The following is a 21961-nucleotide window of genomic DNA, read 5'->3' on the forward strand; positions in this document are numbered from 1 at the left end:
CCCCCACTCCCGGAGGGTCGGGGGGGGCCGGCATCGAGGGCGACATCCGAGGGATCTTAGGAGGGGGGGGGGGTCCCACAGGTGCTTCCAGCCCCTGCAGATAAGCGGTATGCATGAGCAGGATAAACTCCGGAGAGAACCCCGGCCTGCTCGGGTGCGCTTCGGGGGCGGCGTGGTTCCTGCTCCCTGGCTCTGGGTGCTTGGTTCCTGCACCAAAATCGGGGGAACACCCCCGCTGGTAGAGTCCTCCAGGGATCCGTTCTCCCTCGTGGCCTCCAGGGATCCGTTCCCCTCGTGGCCTGCGCCTCAGGGCGCTCAGAATGTAAAATGGCCGCCGTTCCCGCCAAAAATGGCGGAGTGGCCGGCCCGCACCGCCCGGGCAAAAAAGAGAAATCAGTCAGGGACTGTGAGGTACCTTCCCCCCCGGGAAGGCATCGTGCACAGATGCCCTCCCGGGAAATCCGGGACCCCGGGTCTCCGCAGGCCGCACAGCGGGACGGCCGCGGCATCGGGATCGCTGCAGGAGAAAAGAAAAAGCCACGGGGGGGGGGCCACGCGCACAAAGGCGCCGCTGCGGGGGGGCCCCGGTCGGCCCGCACTGCCCGCTGTCTGAAAATAGAGGAGGGTGCCGCGGGGGGGCCTTCCTGGCCACACGACCCGCCCCAGACATCTTTCCCTAAATGGCTCAGCAGCCCATGAGGAGCTGTAAAATGGCCGCGGGTGAGGGAGTAAAGAGCGAAGAGGCCGGCTCCACCGGCTTTCGCGGGCACCGGGGGCTGAGCTGTAAAGGAAAAAACTACAAAGGAAAAACAAACTTACCCCTGGCTGCAACGAGAAATAAACAGCAAGGCCGCAGAGAAGAGACAAGGAAGATAAGCCACTCCCCAGAAGTTGAAAGAACTCTGCCTTTTTTTTTTTTTTTTTAAACTTAATACAAACTTGATACAAACTTGATCCACAGAAAAAGACAACAACAAGCCATAATCAAGCAAGAAAGTGAAGGAAAAGGAGGGGAAGCCTGATTCCCCTACTCGCATCTGCTGGAGTCAGAAGATACTGAACTCCTGCAGAGGGGGTAGTAGTATATATGGATACACCCCCTCAAAGCTTGTGCTGACTCCATCTGCTGGATTGGGGACATAACCCACTGTCTGGACTGATCCAGGTACGTACAGGGAACTAGGTCTTTTCCATCCTAGCTGTCTCTTCACTTTCCTGAAGCTACTGAAATCAGTGCAAAAGAACATCTCAACCACAAAACCACCACAAATAGAAACCTGAACTGCCAAAGTAAACAGTGCTTCAAGGGATCTTCAGTTTTTCTATCTGGAGGGTCTTTGAGTGAAGTGCTACCCTCCACTGGAAAAGTGGTATGTCTGGTAATAACCACGACTAGCGCATCCATCCGTGGTACTTGGAACAAATGTGATACAAGCGAAAAAGATTCTTAATGCCTTTAGAACCAAACTCAGAGGCCTCCCACTCAATGAGGACCATCTCCTCTTTCTCTGATGGAAGCAGAAAGGCATTTAAAGAATTACAGCGCCCCTTAATAGGATCCCAGACGGGGGCCTCCTCCACTGTGCCAAGACAAGAAACCACCTGGTCAATCAGGTTGCTGTCTCCTCCTTGCAAAAGATGGATGACAGCATCAAGGGGCTCCTTTGGAGCTTCCTCCAAATCTGGAGTGGGGAGCACCGCTGGTCCAGTGGGATCAGTGCCCCAACAGGAGCTGCAGCTGTCCTCTCTGAATAACCTCTCCGCCTCATCAGGCTTCCAAATTACACAGAATGCCTGATGGAAAAAAACCTGAAAAGTTTGGGGAAAATTCTGCCTTTTATCTGCCTGGTATGCAGGGACCAGCAGACAAGAACTGGAGGTACCTCAACTTCCGTTTCGCTGTGGTAACATGGCCCAAAACAGCCACCACTCCCGCCAAAGCTGCATCAGCAGCCTCGTCTCTGGACTTAGGCTAATCTTCCTTAGAGATCCTCCCTCAGGGGATGGTTCTCCCAGGCTATTTCCAAAGCCCACCACCCTGGAAACCACAGCTGGAACAAAAAGGACCCGCTGCCAATGTAGCTCTCCTACAATTACAGGCCTCGCAGTGATGGCTTTGAGACTGCCCCTCCCCAACTCAAACCTCAACGAGGAGAGGACCAAAACTTCCAAAAATGATTCCTCGAGCCAGAGACTAATGTGCAAAGGCCAGTACCTAGACAACTAGATGAGCACTCAGCGCTGTAGCTCCACTTTTTTTTTTTTAAGTCAGCCTAAGATGGGTGGGGGGTGTGTGCACTAGAAGCAATGAGAAGCCGATGATTCTCTCAATAACATTTTTTTTTTCCCCGTTTTGGTGAGAGAGATGCCCCTTTGGGCTCCATCAAGTCCCCTCTGGGACCAGGAGCCTCTGTTAATGGCTCGAACAACTGGTGCACCAGCGGCCTTAACAAGAATCCTGCTGCCTGAAAAGCTTCCTATCTGCTGGAGGCAGAGTCCTCACAGTGCTGCACCCTCTCTACATAGTGGCGATTATGTTGCTGGAAAAGTCAGTGTCTCTGCCTCTCTCTGCTGGTAGAGGGCCAAAACACTGCTTGTTCGGACTGGACTGTGTAGCAGGATAAAATGGAAGTAGGCATTTCATTATGGTCTACCTCTTGAAAGTTATCAGTATTTACTGACTGGGAACTCTGATGGTTTACTGCTAATAACAGAGAGGATTGCTATCCAACCCCCAGGGATAGTTAAGTGTGACTACTGGTCATGTGTTCCCTCCAGCAATGGGTTGTCCCTGTCCCAAGAGCAGTGCAGGTAGTAGTTTATTTACGCCCTCAAAAAAAATAGCAAATTGGTGAGGCAAGATTTCCCTTGGCTAAATCCATGCTGGCTTTGTCCCATTAAACTATGCTTATCTATATGTTCAGCAATTTTGTTCTTTATATTTTATACCATTTTTTGCCTGGCACAGACATCAGACATACTGGTCTGTAATTTCCTGGATCAGCCCTTGATCCCTTTTTAAAAACTGGCAATACTTTGGCAACCCTCCAGTCTTCAGCTACCATAGATGATGTTATTAATAGTTTACAAATTTCCAATAGCAGGTCTGCAATTTCATTTCTCAGTTCTTTCAGCACTTTGGGATGTATACCATCTGGTCCAGGTGATTTGCTACTCACTGTACTGTAGAAAACACACTATTCTCTTTTTTGGAAGTTCACACTGCAGAGCACCTTGTGTCCTACTGTGAAGAAAACACCCACCCCTCTCCTACATCTTGCCATTAATTGCAGCCCATGCTGGTGTCAGCCCCATTTCTTATGGCTGACCCACAAATTAATTAAAAAACGTAGAAAAGGGGGAAAAATACCAGGCTGCTAAAGGAGAACATCTTTTGGGTGGAGGTACACAACTCCAGTCCCATAAATAGGCCTGAACAACAGGAGACAGAGAGAGAAACACTGAAGGACTATAGGTGGCACCTGGGGATATAGGGCAGAGTCTGTCAAAACTTCTCTGTTTCCATCTGCCGGAGGGGAGGCAAAACCCAGGAGTCTGGACTGATCCGGGTACGTACAGGGAATCTGGTTTTTAGAGCAAAACTTAACTCCTGACTAATGTAGATAGCCTGAAAAATAGACCTGTTCATTGCCCTTAAGGGGCAGAGTTGTAAATCTCTGTTCTGAAACTGTAACAGTAACTTAGTAATTTCCTTTTCACAGGTGCTGCAGGCTTTTCCATAGCTGGTAAAGTTGCTCTAGGAGCCATAGGTGGTGGTCTGGGAGCAGCAAGTTCTTCAGCACTGCTAAGAAGATAAATAAAATGTACTGTCAACTGCTAATTTACTAGCTCTGTAACTCAGCACAAGGTTCAGTGCTGCTTTATATTACATTTTACCATCTGCTTAATTCTTCTATTGTTTGATTTCTTTTATTTTTTGTCATTTTAATTAAGGTCATTATGGCATAACCTGTTTGGTGGTCCTTTTCACTACAGCCACAAGTCCATGTCTGATACAACTATTTAATAGTCTTCCCTTCTGCCTTTTAATACTCTAATCCAGGTGTACTAGTCCATAGCTGAAAGGTACCATTTCAGCTGTAAAGGGCTGTGATAGGGATCAGCAAAGTAGAATGTCTTCTCACCAGGTTTTTGGGGGTTTTTTTTTGTTTCCCCAAATTATATTTCTCTTCTAATCATAATGCTAAAAAACTGCTTAAGAGAATTTTAATTGTTTTGTGAATTAAGAAAAAAATGAGTTGGGTGAATCTTATCTACCTTTTGGATTAAGCATTGTGGAAAGAGTCTAGATTTGGAAATCTTGCTCTGTTCCTCGCAGAATGTACAGTGGTGCTTCTGAGCAGGATTGGGGGATAAGGTAGACTACTTCAGCTGAACTCAGTTACTCCAGCAAGCCACTTTTATTTTACAAGTAGCTCTGCCTGTTCTAGTACTTATACACTAGTTCTATAAGTGAAACAAAACAATCTCTTCAGCAAATCCTAGAGCAGGTAGAGGTTTAAAAAAACTCAGACCCTAAGGAAGTTGGATTGTATTGCATAGATTTGCTCTTTCAACTAAAACTGACAAGGTGCATGCTGGTTTCATAGTTTGAGAGACCATTATAACTCAAAAGTGCTAGAATGATCCATTTGACATTTTTCCATTTGTCCACACTCTGGCAAGAAATCCCAATCCCACTATTTTCTAGCTGAAAGCTTGATTTTCCTGTTTTCCTAGGCTAACGTGAAAGCTCCAGGGATTAATACAGCAGGCCCTTGTTTCAGTCTTTGAAGATCTTTCTTGCAATAGGATAAATTCAAAGCTGGTACGGTTTTGTTTTGAAAGAAGTCCCGGTAGAATATATTAAAAAGATGGATACTGAAATTAAACTTTGTTGGACCACTACAAAGTCAGCCTATGAACCACTGCTACATAGGCTGATCGTCATAGGTCCATGTTAATATTTTGACAAGCTGTTTGGTTAAGTATTCATTGAGATAATTTTACGTTTTTTTGGCTCACTGAAGTCTGGATGCTTAAGAGATATTTGAGTGACATGCAAGTGAATTTGATCCTGTTGGGACATTTTCATATGCAAAGGATTTAAAATAAATAAATAAATAAATAAATAAAAAAACAACCAAACAAACCATGGACCTATGATCTTCAGCCTCTAACAATAGTTCTTGGGCTGGTTGTGTGGCAGTCCTACAAAGCTTATTAATTTTGATATCCATATTTATAATATTCTACTGGGATTCTTCATATTTCAAATGCATTGTATCTTTCTTGGGTTTTGGTGCGACACTTGTTTGAACCATGTTTTAATGCACTTTGTATGTGTTTTGTTGTAACCCGCTGCAAACTATGGATGCATCACAAGCTATACGTTTAAAAAAAATAAATAGAGGGAATACCTACCTTATTCATGCCATTCTTACTTTGCCACAGATTGCTGGAGATATGTTTTGAACCAAAACTTCTCACTTCTGTGAACATTCATGTGGGAACTTACAGGGTTCACATGCAGTAAGTGCCAGCCAAAACAGAACACATGCAGCAGGGTTAAAAAAGCAGAGGCATCACAGCAGACCTTTTATTTAAATCTGTACCTTTCCTGGAGGTGTAAATGCATCAGAGTACTAGGAGCAGAAATTTCTCATGACAACTCATAGCAAAGGATTCTCAGACATACAAGGTTTATATTAGTTGAATTTTCTAAAATCCCAGGAACAAAAGATATCAGGAAAAAAACCCTCAATGAGTTTGCTTATTCTGTCATCAGCTATATTTAAAAATAAACAGAAAAAAAAAAGGTAGTGTATCTAATTTTACTATTAGTACTATACAGTTCCATGTGTGAAAAAAAAGCCCTAGTACTCTGCTTTCTCATCTGGCACCTACTGAGACCACCTGTGAGTTTGTACCTGTTCCCAGCATAGCAGGGCTAGGGCCCATTACTCAGTAACAGTAGTGCAAATCCTTGACCTGAACTTATGCAATAGCAAGAGACAAAGCCACACCCTTCCCCTAACCTTGCCATTTGTTACCAAACTTCAGAGTTACAGCTGAAGATGAGTTTTGCAAATCAAGCAGGTCCTAAGCACCATCTTTACATAGTTCTTATGCAGGGATTTAAAGAAAGAGGGTACTGGCCCAGAGAACCAGTTTTTTTCAGGGCCAGTACAAGTTGCTAGAACCCCTTCTGCTGTAACTTGCTTCTTTTAAAAGGCAAGAGAGAAAGAAACGGACAATGTAAAATGCACAGGTTTTCAGTCAGAAATGAATACAGAGGGGCATCTCCTGTAAAGAATCTGGGGCAGGTTTTACTTCATCCACACAGCTCTCTGCATTAAACACACAGATTTCTGAAATATTTTACAAGCAGGGATAGAACTACCAGATACACAGATGTCAAAAAAGACTATCTTCTGATATTCATGGTGGTTAAATAACCATTAGTTACTGCTAAAAGAAAAAAAAAACAAAAACAAACAGGGCAACAGCTGATTTACGGCTTCTAATATATCCAAGTGGAGTCCAGGAACTTTCGTCCATGTTGGGTGAAGCACTTGCTACAGATAACGTGGGATGGGCCCTATGACTGATAAAAACAACCCCCCCCCCCCCCCATAAAAATAAAATAAAGTCCTTTTAAAAAAAAATAGTTTCACTCATGATGCACAAGTGTCCATTCATTACCTGCAACTTGAGAATATATATATGTGTATATATTTTATCTGGGGCCTGTTTCATTTGAGAAAAAAAAATGCAGTTAATACGTGATGACAACTGGCCGGTGAGTCAGGGAATCTCCACTCTTGAGCTGCAGCATTGCTGGCTGACAGATACTACACGTGAATCTGAATGGACAGAGACTTCGTTTCTAAGCAGCTCAAGATAATACTGCACGGCGGCACCACAGGGCTCAGGAGACGTTTCAGTAGGATTTTAGAACAGGACACCAGAGGGAATGCTTCCTCACGAATGATCCAGGGAGCAGAGAACAAAATAAACTAGAGGTGTTGCCATTTGCCAAACACGATTTTGAGCACCACAGCAGTTGCTTATATTATAGCAACAATATAGACTAGTGAGTGGGCTACATGGTCAAACTGCACCCATCCACAACACATGGGGTTCTGGAGTACAGTACTGTCCAAATCCACGCACATGGTATGCTTCAGACAGACTCTTCTGGGTAGGCTACAAGCCTGTACTACATCGCCTTATGCCCATCGACTCCACAGAGACCTGCTTACTATACAAGAGTTTACAGAATACATTTCTATGTGCACCCACTCCCCCTCAACAAAATACAATCATACAGAATTCAGGTTAGTTCATCCCAACTGTTTGGTGTCTAAACATTTAGGCCTGCCTTCCTCTTTCAGTTCTTTCTTAAAAAGGTTTTGGCTTGCACAACCACTGTGGTTCAAAATATATTATTTGCAAAGATGACCTCTGTAACAACTTTTTTTTGTTTGAAGTCCTGATGCGTTCACAGTTTAGTGCTTCTCACGTGTAGTGGGGAGGGAGAGGGCATAAGGGAGTCTAGGCAACAATAACTATCCCACTGACGTGAATCAATCAGATAATTCTGCTTCTGAGTCCTCCGTTTTGACTTTGGCAAGTTCTTCGTGTATCTCTCTCACCATGAGGATCCGCGTCAACATGCTGTCCAAGGTCCCAGGATCTATGGGTAATGTTGAATACCACATGGGACTGTTAGGTACACAGGAGCGCTCGGGCTGAAGGTAAAAAACATCACTCCTCTGCTTCACACTTTCAGAACTGTGTGAGGAAAGAAACAGGGAGAACATGAGCGATGACAGCATTAGTCATTCTGCAATGAGTTTCTGTAGGCCCTAAAAGTCTCCACTGCATTCATGGGAAAGCACCTTTCATTGTTTTATTTGTTTACGTTCTTTGTCACAATATATTTTACCCAGCAAGGCTGAGAAAATGTTCCTTTTTTTCTCCTTTAGATGAATCAACAAGTCTCCAGTCACTGGATTTTACTAGATTAAATGATTCCTGTAATGGCTGAGATTGCAAAAATAAGCACAGTGGGCCCAATATTCAAAGACATCTGGTTATCTAAGTTATTCAGATATGACTTATCTGGATAACTTAGAAGGGATATTCAGCAGGATGGCTATAACCAGATAAGTGCTAGTTAATGGATAAGTAATATCCGGATAATGTTTGAACTGCTATTAAGCAAGTCTAACATTGCGTTAACTTAACCAAATAAGGCTGAATATTGGGGATACATGCATAATATGTTTTTTTACATGTACTAGAAAATAGGCAAGGTATGCGCATACCCGCCAAAATGGAAGAAACAAATGCATATCCCTACTGAATACAGGTTTTCTGGCCTGAAAACCTGTGCATTTTACATTATCCGGTTAAGATAACCCAATAAGTTGTCCCTCGATCTGCCCATTGCCTGCCCCCAAGATATCCGGCTATCTACTTAGCCGGCTAAATGGCAGTCACTGAACAAAGCCAGATATTAAGCAGCTGCCACTTATCTGGATAAGTCCTACTTATTTGGCCAAGTAGCATTTCAATATTGGCTTCAGTATGACTCAAACTAAGAACACAAGAGAGGATAGTGGGAGAGCAGAGCTGCTTACCTGTAACAGGTGTTCTAAGACAGCAAGATGTTAGTCCTTACACACTGGAGACATTATCAGATGGAGCCCAGCATGCCACTATCCACACGTTCACGCAGGGTCCCTCTTCAGTCTCATACCATAGAATTACGAAAAAAATAAACATAGGAGAAACCCAACTCTGCGGGGTGGTGGGCAGGTTTTGTGAGGACTAACATTCTGTTGTCCTAAGCAACTCTGCTTTCTCCTAGGACAAGCAGGATGGCAGTCCTCACACATGGGTGAATCCCTAGCTACAAGCTGTTCCCTTACCTCAAGCAAGGCCAACAGACATCTAACCAGGTGCCAACGGGCACAACAGCAAAGGAGCTGTTGGCAACAAAGGGAGACAGCCTGAACCCGGACAATGGGTCGCAGGTATGAATAGTTGGGTTTTACAGCTGAAAGAATCCGGAGGACAGACTGGCTAAAGCTGGTATCGTGTCAGCCATCCCTGTCTAGACAGTAGTGAGCAGCGAAAGTGTGGAGAGTGCTCCATGACACAGCCTTGCAGTTCTCGTCCATGGGGACCGCTCAAGTGGGTCACCGGAGTTGCCATGGCTCGAATAGAATGAGACTTGACAAGGCCCCCAAGGTGCAGTCCCGCCTGAGCATAGCAGAAGATGCAATCTGCCAGCCAGTTGGAGAGTGTCTGCTTAGCCACCTCAATTCCCAATCTGTTTTACTTTAAATTTTTGTCAGGAGAGATGAAGAGTTTCGTGGATTGCCTGTGGCCTGCTGTCCGCTCCAGGTAGAATGCTAAGACTCTCTTGCAATTCAAACTGTGCAGAACCTGTTCGCCCTGGTGCAAACCAGGCTTGGACGATGGACTGATGAAGTTGGAAATCTGATACCACCTTAGGCAGGAACTTAGGGCGCGTATGGAGAATCACCCTATCATTAAAGAACTTCGTGTAGGGCAGATACGACAAGGCCTGCAGCTCACTGACTGAGCACTATGACTGTGACCAAAAACATGACCTTCCAAGGTCAGATACTTAAGGTCAAACAATTGTAACGGCTCGAAAGGCACTTTCATGAGCTGGGCCAACATGACAATGAGGTCCCAGAACACAGCAGGGGGGGGGGGCCTTCAATTGAAGCAAACCCCGCATAAAGCGTCCCACTACGGGTTGCACAGAGATGGACGAACCATCCACATCCTGGTGGTACGCAGCAATATCACTTAAGTGTACCCTGATGGAACTGTCTTCAAGCCAACATCAGTCAGGTGCAGAAGGTAATCAAATAGCTTCGGTGTGGAGCAGGAGAATGGATCTAAGCTGTGGCATTTACATCACATGGAAAACCTCTTCCATTTCAAGCCATAAGACTTCTCAGTGAAAAGTTTCCTGGAAGCCACCTGGACTTGAGACACATCTCAGAGGTCGAGGGGCTGCAGAATCAGCCGGTCAACATCCAGGCCGTCTGAGACAAGGTGTGAAGGTTGGGATAGCGTAGCCTGCCCTGATCCTGCATGATAAGATATGGGGACATTCCAAGACTGATCGGTTCCTGGAGGGAGAGGTCCCGCAGGAGCAGGAACCAGATCTACCTCGGCCAATGAGGGGCTATGAGGATCATATTCCCCTGTCCTGTGGAAGCTTCAAGAGAGTAGTCTTCGACACCAGAGGAAGTGGAGGATACACATACAGAAGGCCCCTTCCCCCAATGATGGGCAAAGGTATCCAAAGCTGGTTTTCCATCCCCACTGTACAGGGAGAAGAACTGATCCACCTTCCTGTTGCAGGGGAAGGCGAACATCCATATCCAGGGTCCTCCACAGGCAGAAGATTTGGTTCGTTACCTCCTTTTTCAGGGACCACTCATGGAGTCAGGAGGCCCGACGCAGCCTGTCTGCTACCTGTCTGCTACCACATTCTCTGTTCTGGCTAGGTACAGGACTTGGAGGACCATTCCTTGGGATAGAGCCCAAGCCCAGATCTGGACTGCTTTCTGGCACAGGGGGAATGATCTGATGCTTCCCTGCTTATTGACGTGCTACATAGGCACGTGGTTGTTGGTCTTTATCAAACAGGCGATCGCGGAACGCCCAGACAGCATACTAAATTGCACGGAGCTCTAGGAAGGTACTTCCTGTGACTGTGGAAGATCTCAATTCTCTGGAATCAGGAAATATTTGGAATAGAACCCCCAACCCTTGCTAATTCAGCAGAATGGGCTTGACGGCCCTGGCAGCCACGAGGGCAGTGAGCTCCAACAGACATATTTCCTGATGTGAGGACTGACTCCATGATGGGCAAAGGGGAAGTCCCAGGAAATTCAGTCTGTACCCGAACAACTGACAGAACCCACTGGTCTGATGTCACATTGGGTTAACTGTCCTGGAACTGCAGCTGGAGGCCTACACTCCCTCACAGTCAGTCCCTACACTCCCTCACAGTCAGTCAATACCCCGCAGCGGGGCTAGACTGGGGTGCCGGCTGATATCTGGGGACCTGCATTTGCCTGGGGTGGGCCCTAGAGCTTACCTGCTGGGAATATAGGCGAGAAGCAGGTGGGTAGCATTTCCTCTGGCGGTAGAAGGGCTTCCTTCCTTGGGTCCTGATGCGAGGACTTCCTAGCTGAGGATGGTGCATCTGAGTTACTGGTAGAGAGATGCAAATTTCCTGTGGAGAAACAAGTTGTGCTTCCGCCCATGAGGTCGCTTGCGAACGGGTCGAATGAGCACACAAACCTTCTGGAACTGGACGACCCTGTGGGATATACATAGAAGCAATCGTCTCCTTCAACCAACACGCAATAAAGCCTTGGAACCTTTGTTCGCATCACTCCACAACACAAAGATGATTGGACCTCCTAAACTCATACATAACCTTGAGGTAATGAAACAAAGCTCTCTGCACAACCAAACGTCTGAGCTCCCTCGCCTGAGGCTCGGTCACCACTAAGGCAAGAAAGGCCGGAAGCTCCACTGATTGATAGATATGAAATGCTGAGACTACCTTTGATAAAAAAAAGAAGGTACTGTTCCGTAAGGAAACTCCTGCATCCGAAATTTGAAGAAGGATCATTGCAAAACAGAGCCTGCATTCAGAAATCCTCCTAGCCAAACAGATCGCCACCAGAAAAACAACTTTAAGAGTCAAATCCTTCAATGCAGACCTCCAGAGCGGTTTAAAGGGAGCTTCACACAAACCTTTAAGGATGAGATTAAGATTCCAAGATAGGCAGGGCCTCTGAACCGGAGGCTGCAGATTCATTGTCCCAAGAAACCTAATGATGTCCGGATGAGTCGAAATAGGGGAACCATCAATCTTGCCATGAAGAGAGCCCAGCACTGCCACCTGTACTTTAAGCAAACTGAGACAAGCTCTTGGCAAAGCCATCTTGCAAGAAAGATAGAATGTCAGGGATTAAAGCACTAAGTGGACGCACACCCTTAATGGAGCCCCAGGACTCAAAAACCTTCCATACTCTAATGTAAGACAGGCTAGTAGACTTGCTTCTAGATTGTAACAATGTAGTGACGACAGGTTCCGGATAACCTTTCCTTCTCAAACGCCTCCTCTCAAAAGCCATGCCGCTAGACAAAGGCGAGCAGCTTGGTCTGAAAATATTGGACCCTGTCGAAGGAGACTAGTCAGGTGGCCGAAGCAAAGTGGCCCATCCACCGCCAGGTTGACTAGGTCCACAAACCACGGATGCCAAGGCCACCAGAATCACCTAGCCACAGTGCTTCTCTATGCAACGTAGAACCTTGCCCACAGGCGGCCAGGGGGGAAAACAAAGTACAACCCCGAGGCCACAGCAAAACTAGAGCTTCGACCCCTTTGGCTCCGTGCTGCCTTCAGCGACTGAAGAACCGAAACACCTTGGCAATCTGACGAGTTGCCATTAGGTCTACATGAGGGGATTGCCCACTCGCCTGGATCTAAGTGAGTCCGGCTCAAGAAGTCCGCTTGAACGTTTATGTGGGATGCCACTATTTGCTCTAGATTTTGTTCTGCCCAGAACACTAACTTCTGCGCTTCCCGAGCTACCACCTGGCTCTTGGTTCCGCCCTGACGATTGAAATAGGCCACTGTTGTCACATTGTTCGACATCACTCACACTGCTCAATTCTGTAGGAGAGGCAGAAACTCCCGCAAGGCCAAGCGGACCGCCCTGGTTGATTGATAGACCACGCAGACTCTCTCTTGGACCAGGACTCCTGAACCGAATAAGACTGACAAACTGCTCCCCATTCAGATAGAGTCGCATCGATAGTGACCACCATCCAATCCAGAACTTGAGGTCCACTCCTCGAACAAGGTTGGGGGTCTGAAGCCACCATGTTACTCAACGCACAATTAAATTCTGGAATTTGTTGCCAGAGGATGTGGTTAGTGCAGTTAGTATAGCTGTGTTTAAAAAAGGATTGGATAAGTTCTTGGAGGAGAAGTCCATTACCTGCTATTAAGTTCACTTAGAGAATAGCCACTGCCATTAGCAATGGTAACATGGAATAGACTTAGTTTTTGGGTACTTGCCAGGTTCTTATGACCTGGATTGGCCACTGTTGGAAACAGGATGCTGGGCTTGATGGACCCTTGGACTGACCCAGTATGGCATTTTTTAATGTTCTTATGACTCTTTCGCGAGGCCCTCGAGAGGTACCCGCAGATGATACTCCTCCTATACTGGCTTCCAGCGAGCCAAAAATGCTGTCTGCAGGGGTCTCATATGGGAAAATGCCCACAGAACCAAGTCCAGCATGGAGGCCATCGAGCTGAGAACCTGGAAATAGATCCAGACCTTGGGTACGCGCAACTGCAAAAACCGCCAAATCTGCATCTGAAGTTTCAGAACCCTGTCTTAAGAGAGGTATACCCTGCCTACCAGAGTGTCGAACCAGGTCCCCAAATACTCCAAGGTCTGCATCGGAGACAACAGACTCTTAGCGAGATTCACCACCCAACCAAGAGACTGGAGAACGTTGAGCACTCTACGAACTGATTCGCGGCACAGAACCTCCGGACTTTGCCCTGACCAGCCAGTCTTTCAGATATGGGTGCACTAGAATACTCTTCTTTCGAAGGAATGATGCCACCACCAGCATTGCCCTTGGTGAAAGTTCACAGAGCTGTGTAGAGACCAAACAGAAGGGCCTGAAACTGAAAATGCTGTCCCAGAATCATGAAGAGCAGAAAACACTGGAAGTCCTGATGGATGGGACTATGCAGATAAGCCTCCGTGAGATCTAGAGAAGCTAGTTACTCTCCCTTTGTGAACCGCCGCTATGACTGATCTCAGGGTCTCCATCCTGAAGCGCGGCGCCGCATTGACCTTCTTTAAATCAAGCATCGGCCGGAAAGAGCCTTCCTTCTTGGGGACAAGAAAATAAATGGAATATCTCCCCTGGTGGAGCACTGCCTGGGGAACTGGCACCACAGCCCCAAGCTGATAAAGGCGATCTAGAGTCACTTGAACCACAAACTTCTTGTCTGGGTAGCCGCATGGGGAAATTAGAATTTGCTCATCCTGTGCGAGAACGTTCCGAAGTGTAGCCGTTTCATACCACGCTGAGAACCGACTGGTCCTGAGTGATCCTGGTTCACTTGTAAAACTGCCGCAACAGACCGCCTATAGTAGGAACGACAGAGTGGACCAGCCTCGCTTCATTGAGAGGGCTTGGATCCTGCCGAGGAGTCCCCAGGAGCATCCCAAAAGACCTTCGGGCACCACGAAAGGACTGCCCCCAGGCCTGCCCTCGAGAAAAAAGTTGCCTCGAGGCCCTGTCACTCCATGCGATGGCTGCATCCTTCTGTTGGACTGAAAATGATATCTTGTCTGAAAAATCCTCAGGCAACCTGAAGGCCTTATTGTCCCCAAGTGACTGCATCAACTGCTCGAGGTCCTCCCCAAACAAGAATCTACCTTTAAAAGGCAATGAAGCAAGCTGCGCGCTTTGGAGGAAACATCCGCCGCCCAATTGCGGAGCCAGAGAAACCTTCTGGCAGCCATGGCTGATGCCATAACCCTCAACGAGGTATGCACCAAATCGTAGAGAGCATCCGCCCCATAAGCCACCGCTGCTTCCACTCTCTCAGCTGTGTCCACGTCCTCACTCAACTGCATTGAGTTTCCCTGGAGCTGCTGCACCCAGTGAAGACAAGCACACTGCAAAAATTGGAACAAACAGCCGCACGCAAGTCCATGGACACCACCTCAAAAATCCTTTTAAGGTGTAACTCCATCTTACGATCCTGCACATCTTTCAATGCAGGTGAACCAATCACAGGAATCGTGTTTCGTTTAGTAACCGCTGAAACCATCGCGGCTACCTTAGGGAAAGAAAAAAACCCTCCAAATCCTGTTCTGATAAGGGATAAAGCTTCCCCAAGGAACTGCCAACCTTTAAGCCAGAATCAGGAGTACCCCATTCAGCTTCCACCAGCTTCCTAACCGACTTGTGGTACGGAAGAGAGGTTGGGGGATTCCGCATGCCATCCAGGACTGGGTCCTCTCCCTCCAAATCCTGGGCCTCCTGTGGCATTTTCACCCCAAGGACCTGAAAAGCCAAAGGGAGCAAAACATCTGGCTCTTCACTTTTAAAAAGGCACACCACCTTAGGGTCCTCCGCCTCATGAATCGAAGATACCGGGTCATACTCTTGACCCACATCTCTGGTTGCCGGATCAACCGGACCCACCGGTGCTCCTTGGCCAGGCTCAGTCCCCGCTCCCCCAGAACTATGCTGGGGTCCTTGTGCTCAGGTCCAGACGAGTCCCCCAGCGGGGGACCTATCAACCTCTGCACGGAGGGAACTCTCCTTCTAGAAATAGAGGCCTGACTGGAATCCCCCCCATAGGCCCCTCGGTGGGCTGAACTGGAATCGGCTGCGGCTGAGTAGCCCCCCAAGCTGCCTTCTACCTGGCTAAATATGCATCAATGAGCAATAGAACAAAATCTGTAGTAAACAGCCTCCATGCACCAACCCCAGCAGAGCCTGGCTGAAAAACAACCGGCAGCGCTGGGCTTTCCTCCCCCCTCCAGCTCTCCCTGCCCGATTCCCACCTGAGAACGTGCCGGAGACAAACAAGGGGGACCATCCCTCACTCTCTCCGGTGATGCGGGAACTGCCGTGAAGAAATCCAAAATGGCTGTGGTTCCCGCATCAGCCAGGTGAGGGAAAGCAGCCACACCAGAAAACATGCTCGCAACCAGCCCTAAAATGCCCGAAACACAGCATTGCTTAGCTGGAGGGGGGCAGACTGAGGAGCCCTCCCCACCATCAACACATCCCACGCACAGCCCCGAACTATTTAGGCATGAGAAAACCGAGCCTCACGAGCAGCATGCCCTGCCGCGAGCCATTAGAAGAAGGGACGCCACCAGATGGAGAAAAGGAACCTAACAACTTGAAAAAGCAGGAGCCGCCCCCCCAAGCAAACTAGGATGCCTAAGAAACTCCTACCTAAGGGGAGGAAGCCGCCCACACAGCTGAACTGTGCTCCAGTGCAAATTTTTTTTTTTTTTTTTTTTTTAACTTTTATCCCAAAGAGACAAACAGGCAAAGTCTCAAAAGGGACCCAAAAAAGAATCAAATAGAGCCTGCAGTCGCCTTGTGAAGGGGAGAGATCTGGACAACCAGATTTACACACCACAGGCACACAGACTGAGCACACACAAGTGCACCAACCCCCAGCTCAGCTGCCTCAACCAGACAGGGCAGAACCCACTAGGATTCTCAAAAAAACAAAAGAAACCCCCGAAAGGCTCAATAGGAAAAAAAAAAAAATCACTAAAAAATTAGCAAGCTGCAGAACTGCAGGATTCACACCCTCTGCCATCTGCTGGAGACAGAAATACTGAGGAACTGCAGGGGGCACTGGGGTTTATGATGCAGTGTCAGCGAAGCTTTTCTCTGTCGCCATCTGCTGGCAGCGGGGGAATGAACCCAGGAGTCTGGACTGATCCAGGCCAGTTACACCCTGCACTCCATCTCCTCCTCAAAGACCGCTGATGACAGGATGGACTGAGGAGGAGGTGTAACCAGATCTCCCTCAGAGCCCCAAGAAAGATCAGAACCAGACACTGGAATCTGTGTGCACTTATCTTGTAAAGCTCTCTAGTCCAATTTTCACAGTCGAGAGCGCAAGTATTATGCGGCTGAGTGAGTAAATCAGACGCTGTACCGACACTCAGTGTTTCGGAGAGAGCCTCCTTCTTCAGGGAGTTGGATGTGAAACTTGCCAGCCCAATAGCTGTGGATAATGTGAATACATTTTAATGAAAAGTGCATACCTAGAAGTCCCATTTCATACTTTCTAAGAGAACGGCGACTCTGTTAGGAGGCACTTACATGTGAAGAATCACTCTTATCTGGCTGTGAATGTAGCGTCTCAACGTGGCTCTGCGAACAGACAGCGGTGCATAACAAATGACAAAACGATTCCGATATAAAGAACACATACCAAAAGTTTACCTGACCCGCATAAGCACTGACTTCTGCGATGCTGGAGATCAGTCTATCGCCTTGTCGTGAGTCATCTATCAGCAGCGGTGTCATAATGAAGACGCTAACATTGTAAAGCTTTAAAGGCCCACCAAAATTGTGGATGTGTCCATAAAAGGGTATCTACATCATCTGGACGCCACCTTGGATTGCAGAAGATCTAAATAAGGGTATTTGCGTCATCGGGCGCCATCTTGAATGTGCCATCGGTGGACATTGACGAGCGGAGAGTGTTTTCTATATCGCATCAAGCGTAATATGATGAAAATGCATAATGACATACCTACCAGGCGTGAGAAGAAGAAATGTGTGGATACTTATATCGGGGAATTCTTAAATGCATGGTAGATAGAGGCATGAAAAGAAGAACAACGTGTATGTATCTGGTGTAGTAATATTACGATCCATAGGGGTGTCAGATGTTTCTGGTTTAGTAGCAATGCCTGTCTGCTGCAAGTTACCCTTTTATGGACACATCCACAATTTTGGTGGGCCTTTAAAGCTTTACAATGTTAGCGTCTTCATTATGACACCGCTGCTGATAGACGACTCACGGCAAGGCGATAGACTGATCTCCAGCATCGCAGAAGTCAGTGCTTATGCGGGTCAGGTAAACTTTTGGTATGTGTTCTTTATATCGGGATCGTTTTGTCATTTGTTATGCACCGCTGTCTGTTCGCAGAGCCACGTTGAGATGCTACATTCACAGCCAGATAAGAGTGATTCTTCACATGTAAGTGCCTCCTAACAGAGTCGCCGTTCTCTTAGAAAGTATGAAGTGGGACTTCTAGGTATGCACTTTTCATTAAAATGTATTCACATTATCCACAGCTATTGGGCTGGCAAGTTTCACATCCAACTCCCTGAAGGAGGCTCTCTCCGAAACACTGAGTGTCGGTACAGCGTCGGATTTACTTACTCAGCCGCATAATACATGTGCTCTCGACTGTGAAAACTGGACTAGAGAGCTTTACAAGATAAGTGCATATTTGTTCAGCTTCAGACACAGAAGCGTTCCTAAAAACATCTCACAGTGACCAATGATTAGAAAAGGCCCTTGCCGCTGAAAGCTTGTTTAAGCCTGTAGCCTTTGGGCACCTTATATGAGGTCACTTTGAGTTTCTATTCTGAAGTATTTACCACTAAACCGTATACAGGATCTATTTTATTATAGTGGTACTGGCTGTGCAGCACAGAGCAGCAAATCTAACCCCTCTTTCCACCACCAATCATGAGTGAATCACTTCACCCTCTTTTATTTACATTCAGATGACAAGCTGGGTGGCAAGGGCACTGCATCTCACAACAATCTTCACAATTTGCATCCTGCTGGTATACATGTGCTCATGTTTCAATGTTACTACGCACTTAAATACTAGAATAAATGTGACAATGAATTTAGTATAGGACATGTTAAAACCCATAACCAAAGCGTAGGTGTGTGGTGGTAGGGGAGGCTTACAGTGGCCACATGCTCACAGAATCCTCACCCCATGACCTTTAAGGCTAGTTTCTCTTCTCTCAATGAAAGGTCAGACACTTTTCCCAGACTTGTTGGATAAGCACTAGCACTACTCACCACTTTGACAGATAAAACTCGTAGAGTCGGACTGGACACCTCAAGGGATTGTCTGTGTTCTCTGCCATGTCCATCATGAACTGTCCCTCCTCGTCCTCAATCCGCTTCCTTTTGCCCAAAGATAATTTATCTGTAGCCAGAAGGATAGGATCACAACTCAGCTGAGAATTCCCCTTGTTTTACATTGAATACCTTACTTTTGCTGTTTTTGTTTACACTGTAAGAACCTGTTTTTTTCTTTTTAAATACCACATAGTTTTCTGTGCTCCTTCACACACTAAAACTCCTTAAATGTAGCAGCTCACGTTAAACACACAGCTGGCTTTGCAAAGGGGTGGGTATACTACTTTTCTGCAATTCTTCTGTTCCAAAAGGACTTTTAATAATTTATCAACTATAAAAAGCCAGGTATCAAGCACACAACATCACTTGCTTCAGTCTCCCCTTGAATAAATACATTCAATTACAAATCAACTGAAGTTCTTTTTTTAATTAGGGCATTTTCAGAAACACCTTTTAATGCAAAGTCTGCAGGTATTTTCACCCACAGGCTTTGCATCAATTTTCAAAAGGGAAAGCAGGAGGAGGAGGAAAGGTTTAGGACAGCTGTTATGGTAGATGATTTGATCTTTAGGGATGTTGACAGTTGGGTGGTTAGTGGGCCAGAGGATCACTCAGTAACTTGCCTGTCTGCTGCAAAGGTGGCGGATTTCAAGTGCCGGCTAGACTGGATGTTAAGAGAGTGATGGTGGAGCCAACAGGAAAGAAGTTCAAAATGTAGGCTTTTAGGTAAGAAATTGAAATCCAGAACATTCTGGGGAAGAAGAGGGAACCTATTCTGACAGCACGGGCTCCACCTCGACTGGGATAGAATCCAGCTGCTGGTGCTAACATTTAAAAAAGGAGGCAGAGCTTTTAAAACTAGACCATGGGGGAAGCTGACAGTTTATCAGAAGTGCGTGGTTTAGAGGGAGAATACTGGCAAAGCAGGGAAGTTAGAATATCCCAGTAGAGACTGAAGTAAAACAGATGGATTCGGTTCCAGCTCTGGACCCACTTGCCACCAAGAATTTGTGGCTCTGTAGCTCCCCCTGAGCACTTTCACAATCTTCACATAGCCTGGATGTGCTGTGCTTGGACATTCCTCAGATACAGGAAGGACACAAAATAGCCTTTTAGCCACATGGGAAGGATCCCCAAAAATTAGGAGACTCACCCAAACAGCTCATCTACACTCTCCTGAAGCCAAATACACCCCAATCCTGCTGCCGTGGTTGTCTTCCACTGAAGCAGCCCAGGCAACCTTAAGAATCCCCCCCTTTTTTTTTTTTTTTTAATCTTGACTGGCCCAAGCACAAAACATTAAAAAGACAGTCACTCAGAGGATAAGGAGAGCCCAAGGGGAAATAAAGATGAGCAGATGAGGGCAGCAAGGACAGCAGAAGACAGAACAAAACCCTGTGGAAGCCTTTGTCTACATACCCTGGGGTCCACAATGGGTAGGAGCATAAGGCTTTCACCATCTGAGCATCACTCAATTAAAATTCTGTAATCTACACTAAGGACCTCAACTCAACTGAGGGAAGGAGAGTGAATCTTTCACCTCAGGAGCTTCTGAAATTCAATTTCCTTTTCAGCATTACCAGGCCACAGTCCACAGCACACGATGCTTGCCTATCATCTGCTGGAGACAGAATGCTGGCAGGCTGGTTGCTATCAGCCCTGATGCATATAAGTAGAGACACCAGCAAGCCTGTTGATTTCTGTCTCCATCTGCTGGTTCATCTAACTGGATAAGAGCCTGTTGGCTCCACCATCACTCACCCTGACCCCCCCCTCTTTCTATGTAAATATATTCATTTTCATACCCACCCTGAATTTTCTGTAAATATATGTACTATGTATTATCATTTTCAATTTTCGTAAATATGTTCATATCCCTATCTGGCTCCTCCTCATAGCCCCTATTCTGTTTACTGTTCTCATGTTTCCCCCCTCCTTGTTCAATGTAATTTCTACCTTTCATTATGATGTAAACCGATATGATGTGTATTTTAATGTCGGTATAAAAAAGCTGTTAAATAAAATAAAAATAAGAGAGAGGTCTGGACAAGTTCCTAAAGCATTTTTAGCCAGCCAGAAAGCCATTGATTGCTATTTAAGACTTGTCATACTGGGTCAAACCAAAGTTCCATCAAGGCACAGAAGAGAATCCTGGGAAGGATTAATAAGAACTAGATCTAGCGGGTACTTGTGACCCTGACTGGCCACTGTTGGAGAAAAGATGCTGGGCTCAATGGTCTGACTCGGCATGACCTCTCTTATGTTCCTTTAAAAAACATTGTCCTGGGGAAAAAAAGATTCCAATAAGAAAAGTAGTCCAAGTGCCTATAATTAAAAACTCACCTGAGCTAAAAGATTCCAATTTATCCCCATCAACTGAAAAGCAGAATGTAAATACAAACAAAACACACACTTTGAATTGTTTGTATGCTAATGACAGAAGTCTAAGAAGTAAGATGGGAGAATTAGAGAGTGTATAGCAGTGAATGTCAGACTTAATTGGCATCTCAGAGACATGGTGGAAAGAGGATAATCAATGGGTTAGTGCTATACCGGGGTACAAATTATATCACAATGACAGAAAGCAGAGTTGCTTACCTGTAACAGGTGTTCTCCCAGGACAGCAGGATGTAGTCCTCACATGTGGGTGATGTCACTGGACGGAGCCCTATCACGGAAAACTTTTCTGTCAAAAGTTTCTAGAACGTTTGACTGGCACACTGAGCATGCCATGATCCCTGCAGCCACAGGAATCTCCCTTCAGACTCGTCTGTAGCAAAAGGTGCAAGTGAAAAAATAAAATGTTTCGTACCCAACTCCGCGGGGTGGTGGGTGGTTTTCGTGAGGAGTACATCCTGCTGTCCTGGGAGAACACCTGTTACAGGTAAGCAACTCTGCCTTCTCCCAGGACAAGCAGGATGATAGTCCTTACACGTGGGTGATTAGCAAGCTACAGGCTGACTCATGTTTGTTTGGACCAACAGCGTACAACTTGTGCAACAGGCACAACAACTGGCGTACTGTTAGGAAAAATGAGGCAGCTTGAAAATCACAGCAGATTGGATGTGGAAGGAGTTGGATTATACTGGAAATAAGTTCTTCAAGAAGGATTGTCCAAAGGAAGAGTTGACGTCCTTCCTTGTCCAGGCAGTAATGTGCTGCAAAGGTGTGAAGAGAGCTCCATGTTGCAGC

The 21961-nt window shown here is 46.4% G+C and overlaps 2 protein-coding genes across 6 annotated transcripts in view; one reads left to right on the forward strand and one right to left on the reverse strand.

Annotated features, from left to right (window-relative positions):
* LOC115073188 (interferon alpha-inducible protein 27-like protein 2) overlaps positions 1 to 5428 on the forward strand; it is a 30727-nt gene extending 25299 nt beyond the window's left edge. For all 4 annotated transcript variants that reach the window (XM_029571429.1, XM_029571426.1, XM_029571430.1 and 1 more), the window contains one exon: positions 3723 to 5428. In XM_029571429.1, the coding sequence (XP_029427289.1) occupies positions 3723 to 3817 (95 nt within the window). In that variant the 3' untranslated portion in view covers positions 3818 to 5428. The remainder of the gene's footprint in view (positions 1 to 3722) is intronic.
* A 140-nt stretch (positions 5429 to 5568) lies between these two features.
* Positions 5569 to 21961, reverse strand: part of ZMYM4 (zinc finger MYM-type containing 4) — a 229104-nt gene continuing 212711 nt past the window's right edge. For both annotated transcript variants that reach the window (XM_029571424.1, XM_029571423.1), the window contains 2 exons: positions 18707 to 18836; positions 5569 to 7797 (listed from right to left, as the gene is read on the reverse strand). In XM_029571424.1, coding sequence (XP_029427284.1) covers positions 7590 to 7797; positions 18707 to 18836 — 338 coding nt within the window. In that variant the 3' untranslated portion in view covers positions 5569 to 7589. The remainder of the gene's footprint in view (positions 7798 to 18706; positions 18837 to 21961) is intronic.

The sequence above is a fragment of the Rhinatrema bivittatum genome, chromosome 11 (assembly GCF_901001135.1).
Source record: "Rhinatrema bivittatum chromosome 11, aRhiBiv1.1, whole genome shotgun sequence".
NCBI lineage: Eukaryota > Metazoa > Chordata > Amphibia > Gymnophiona > Rhinatrematidae > Rhinatrema > Rhinatrema bivittatum.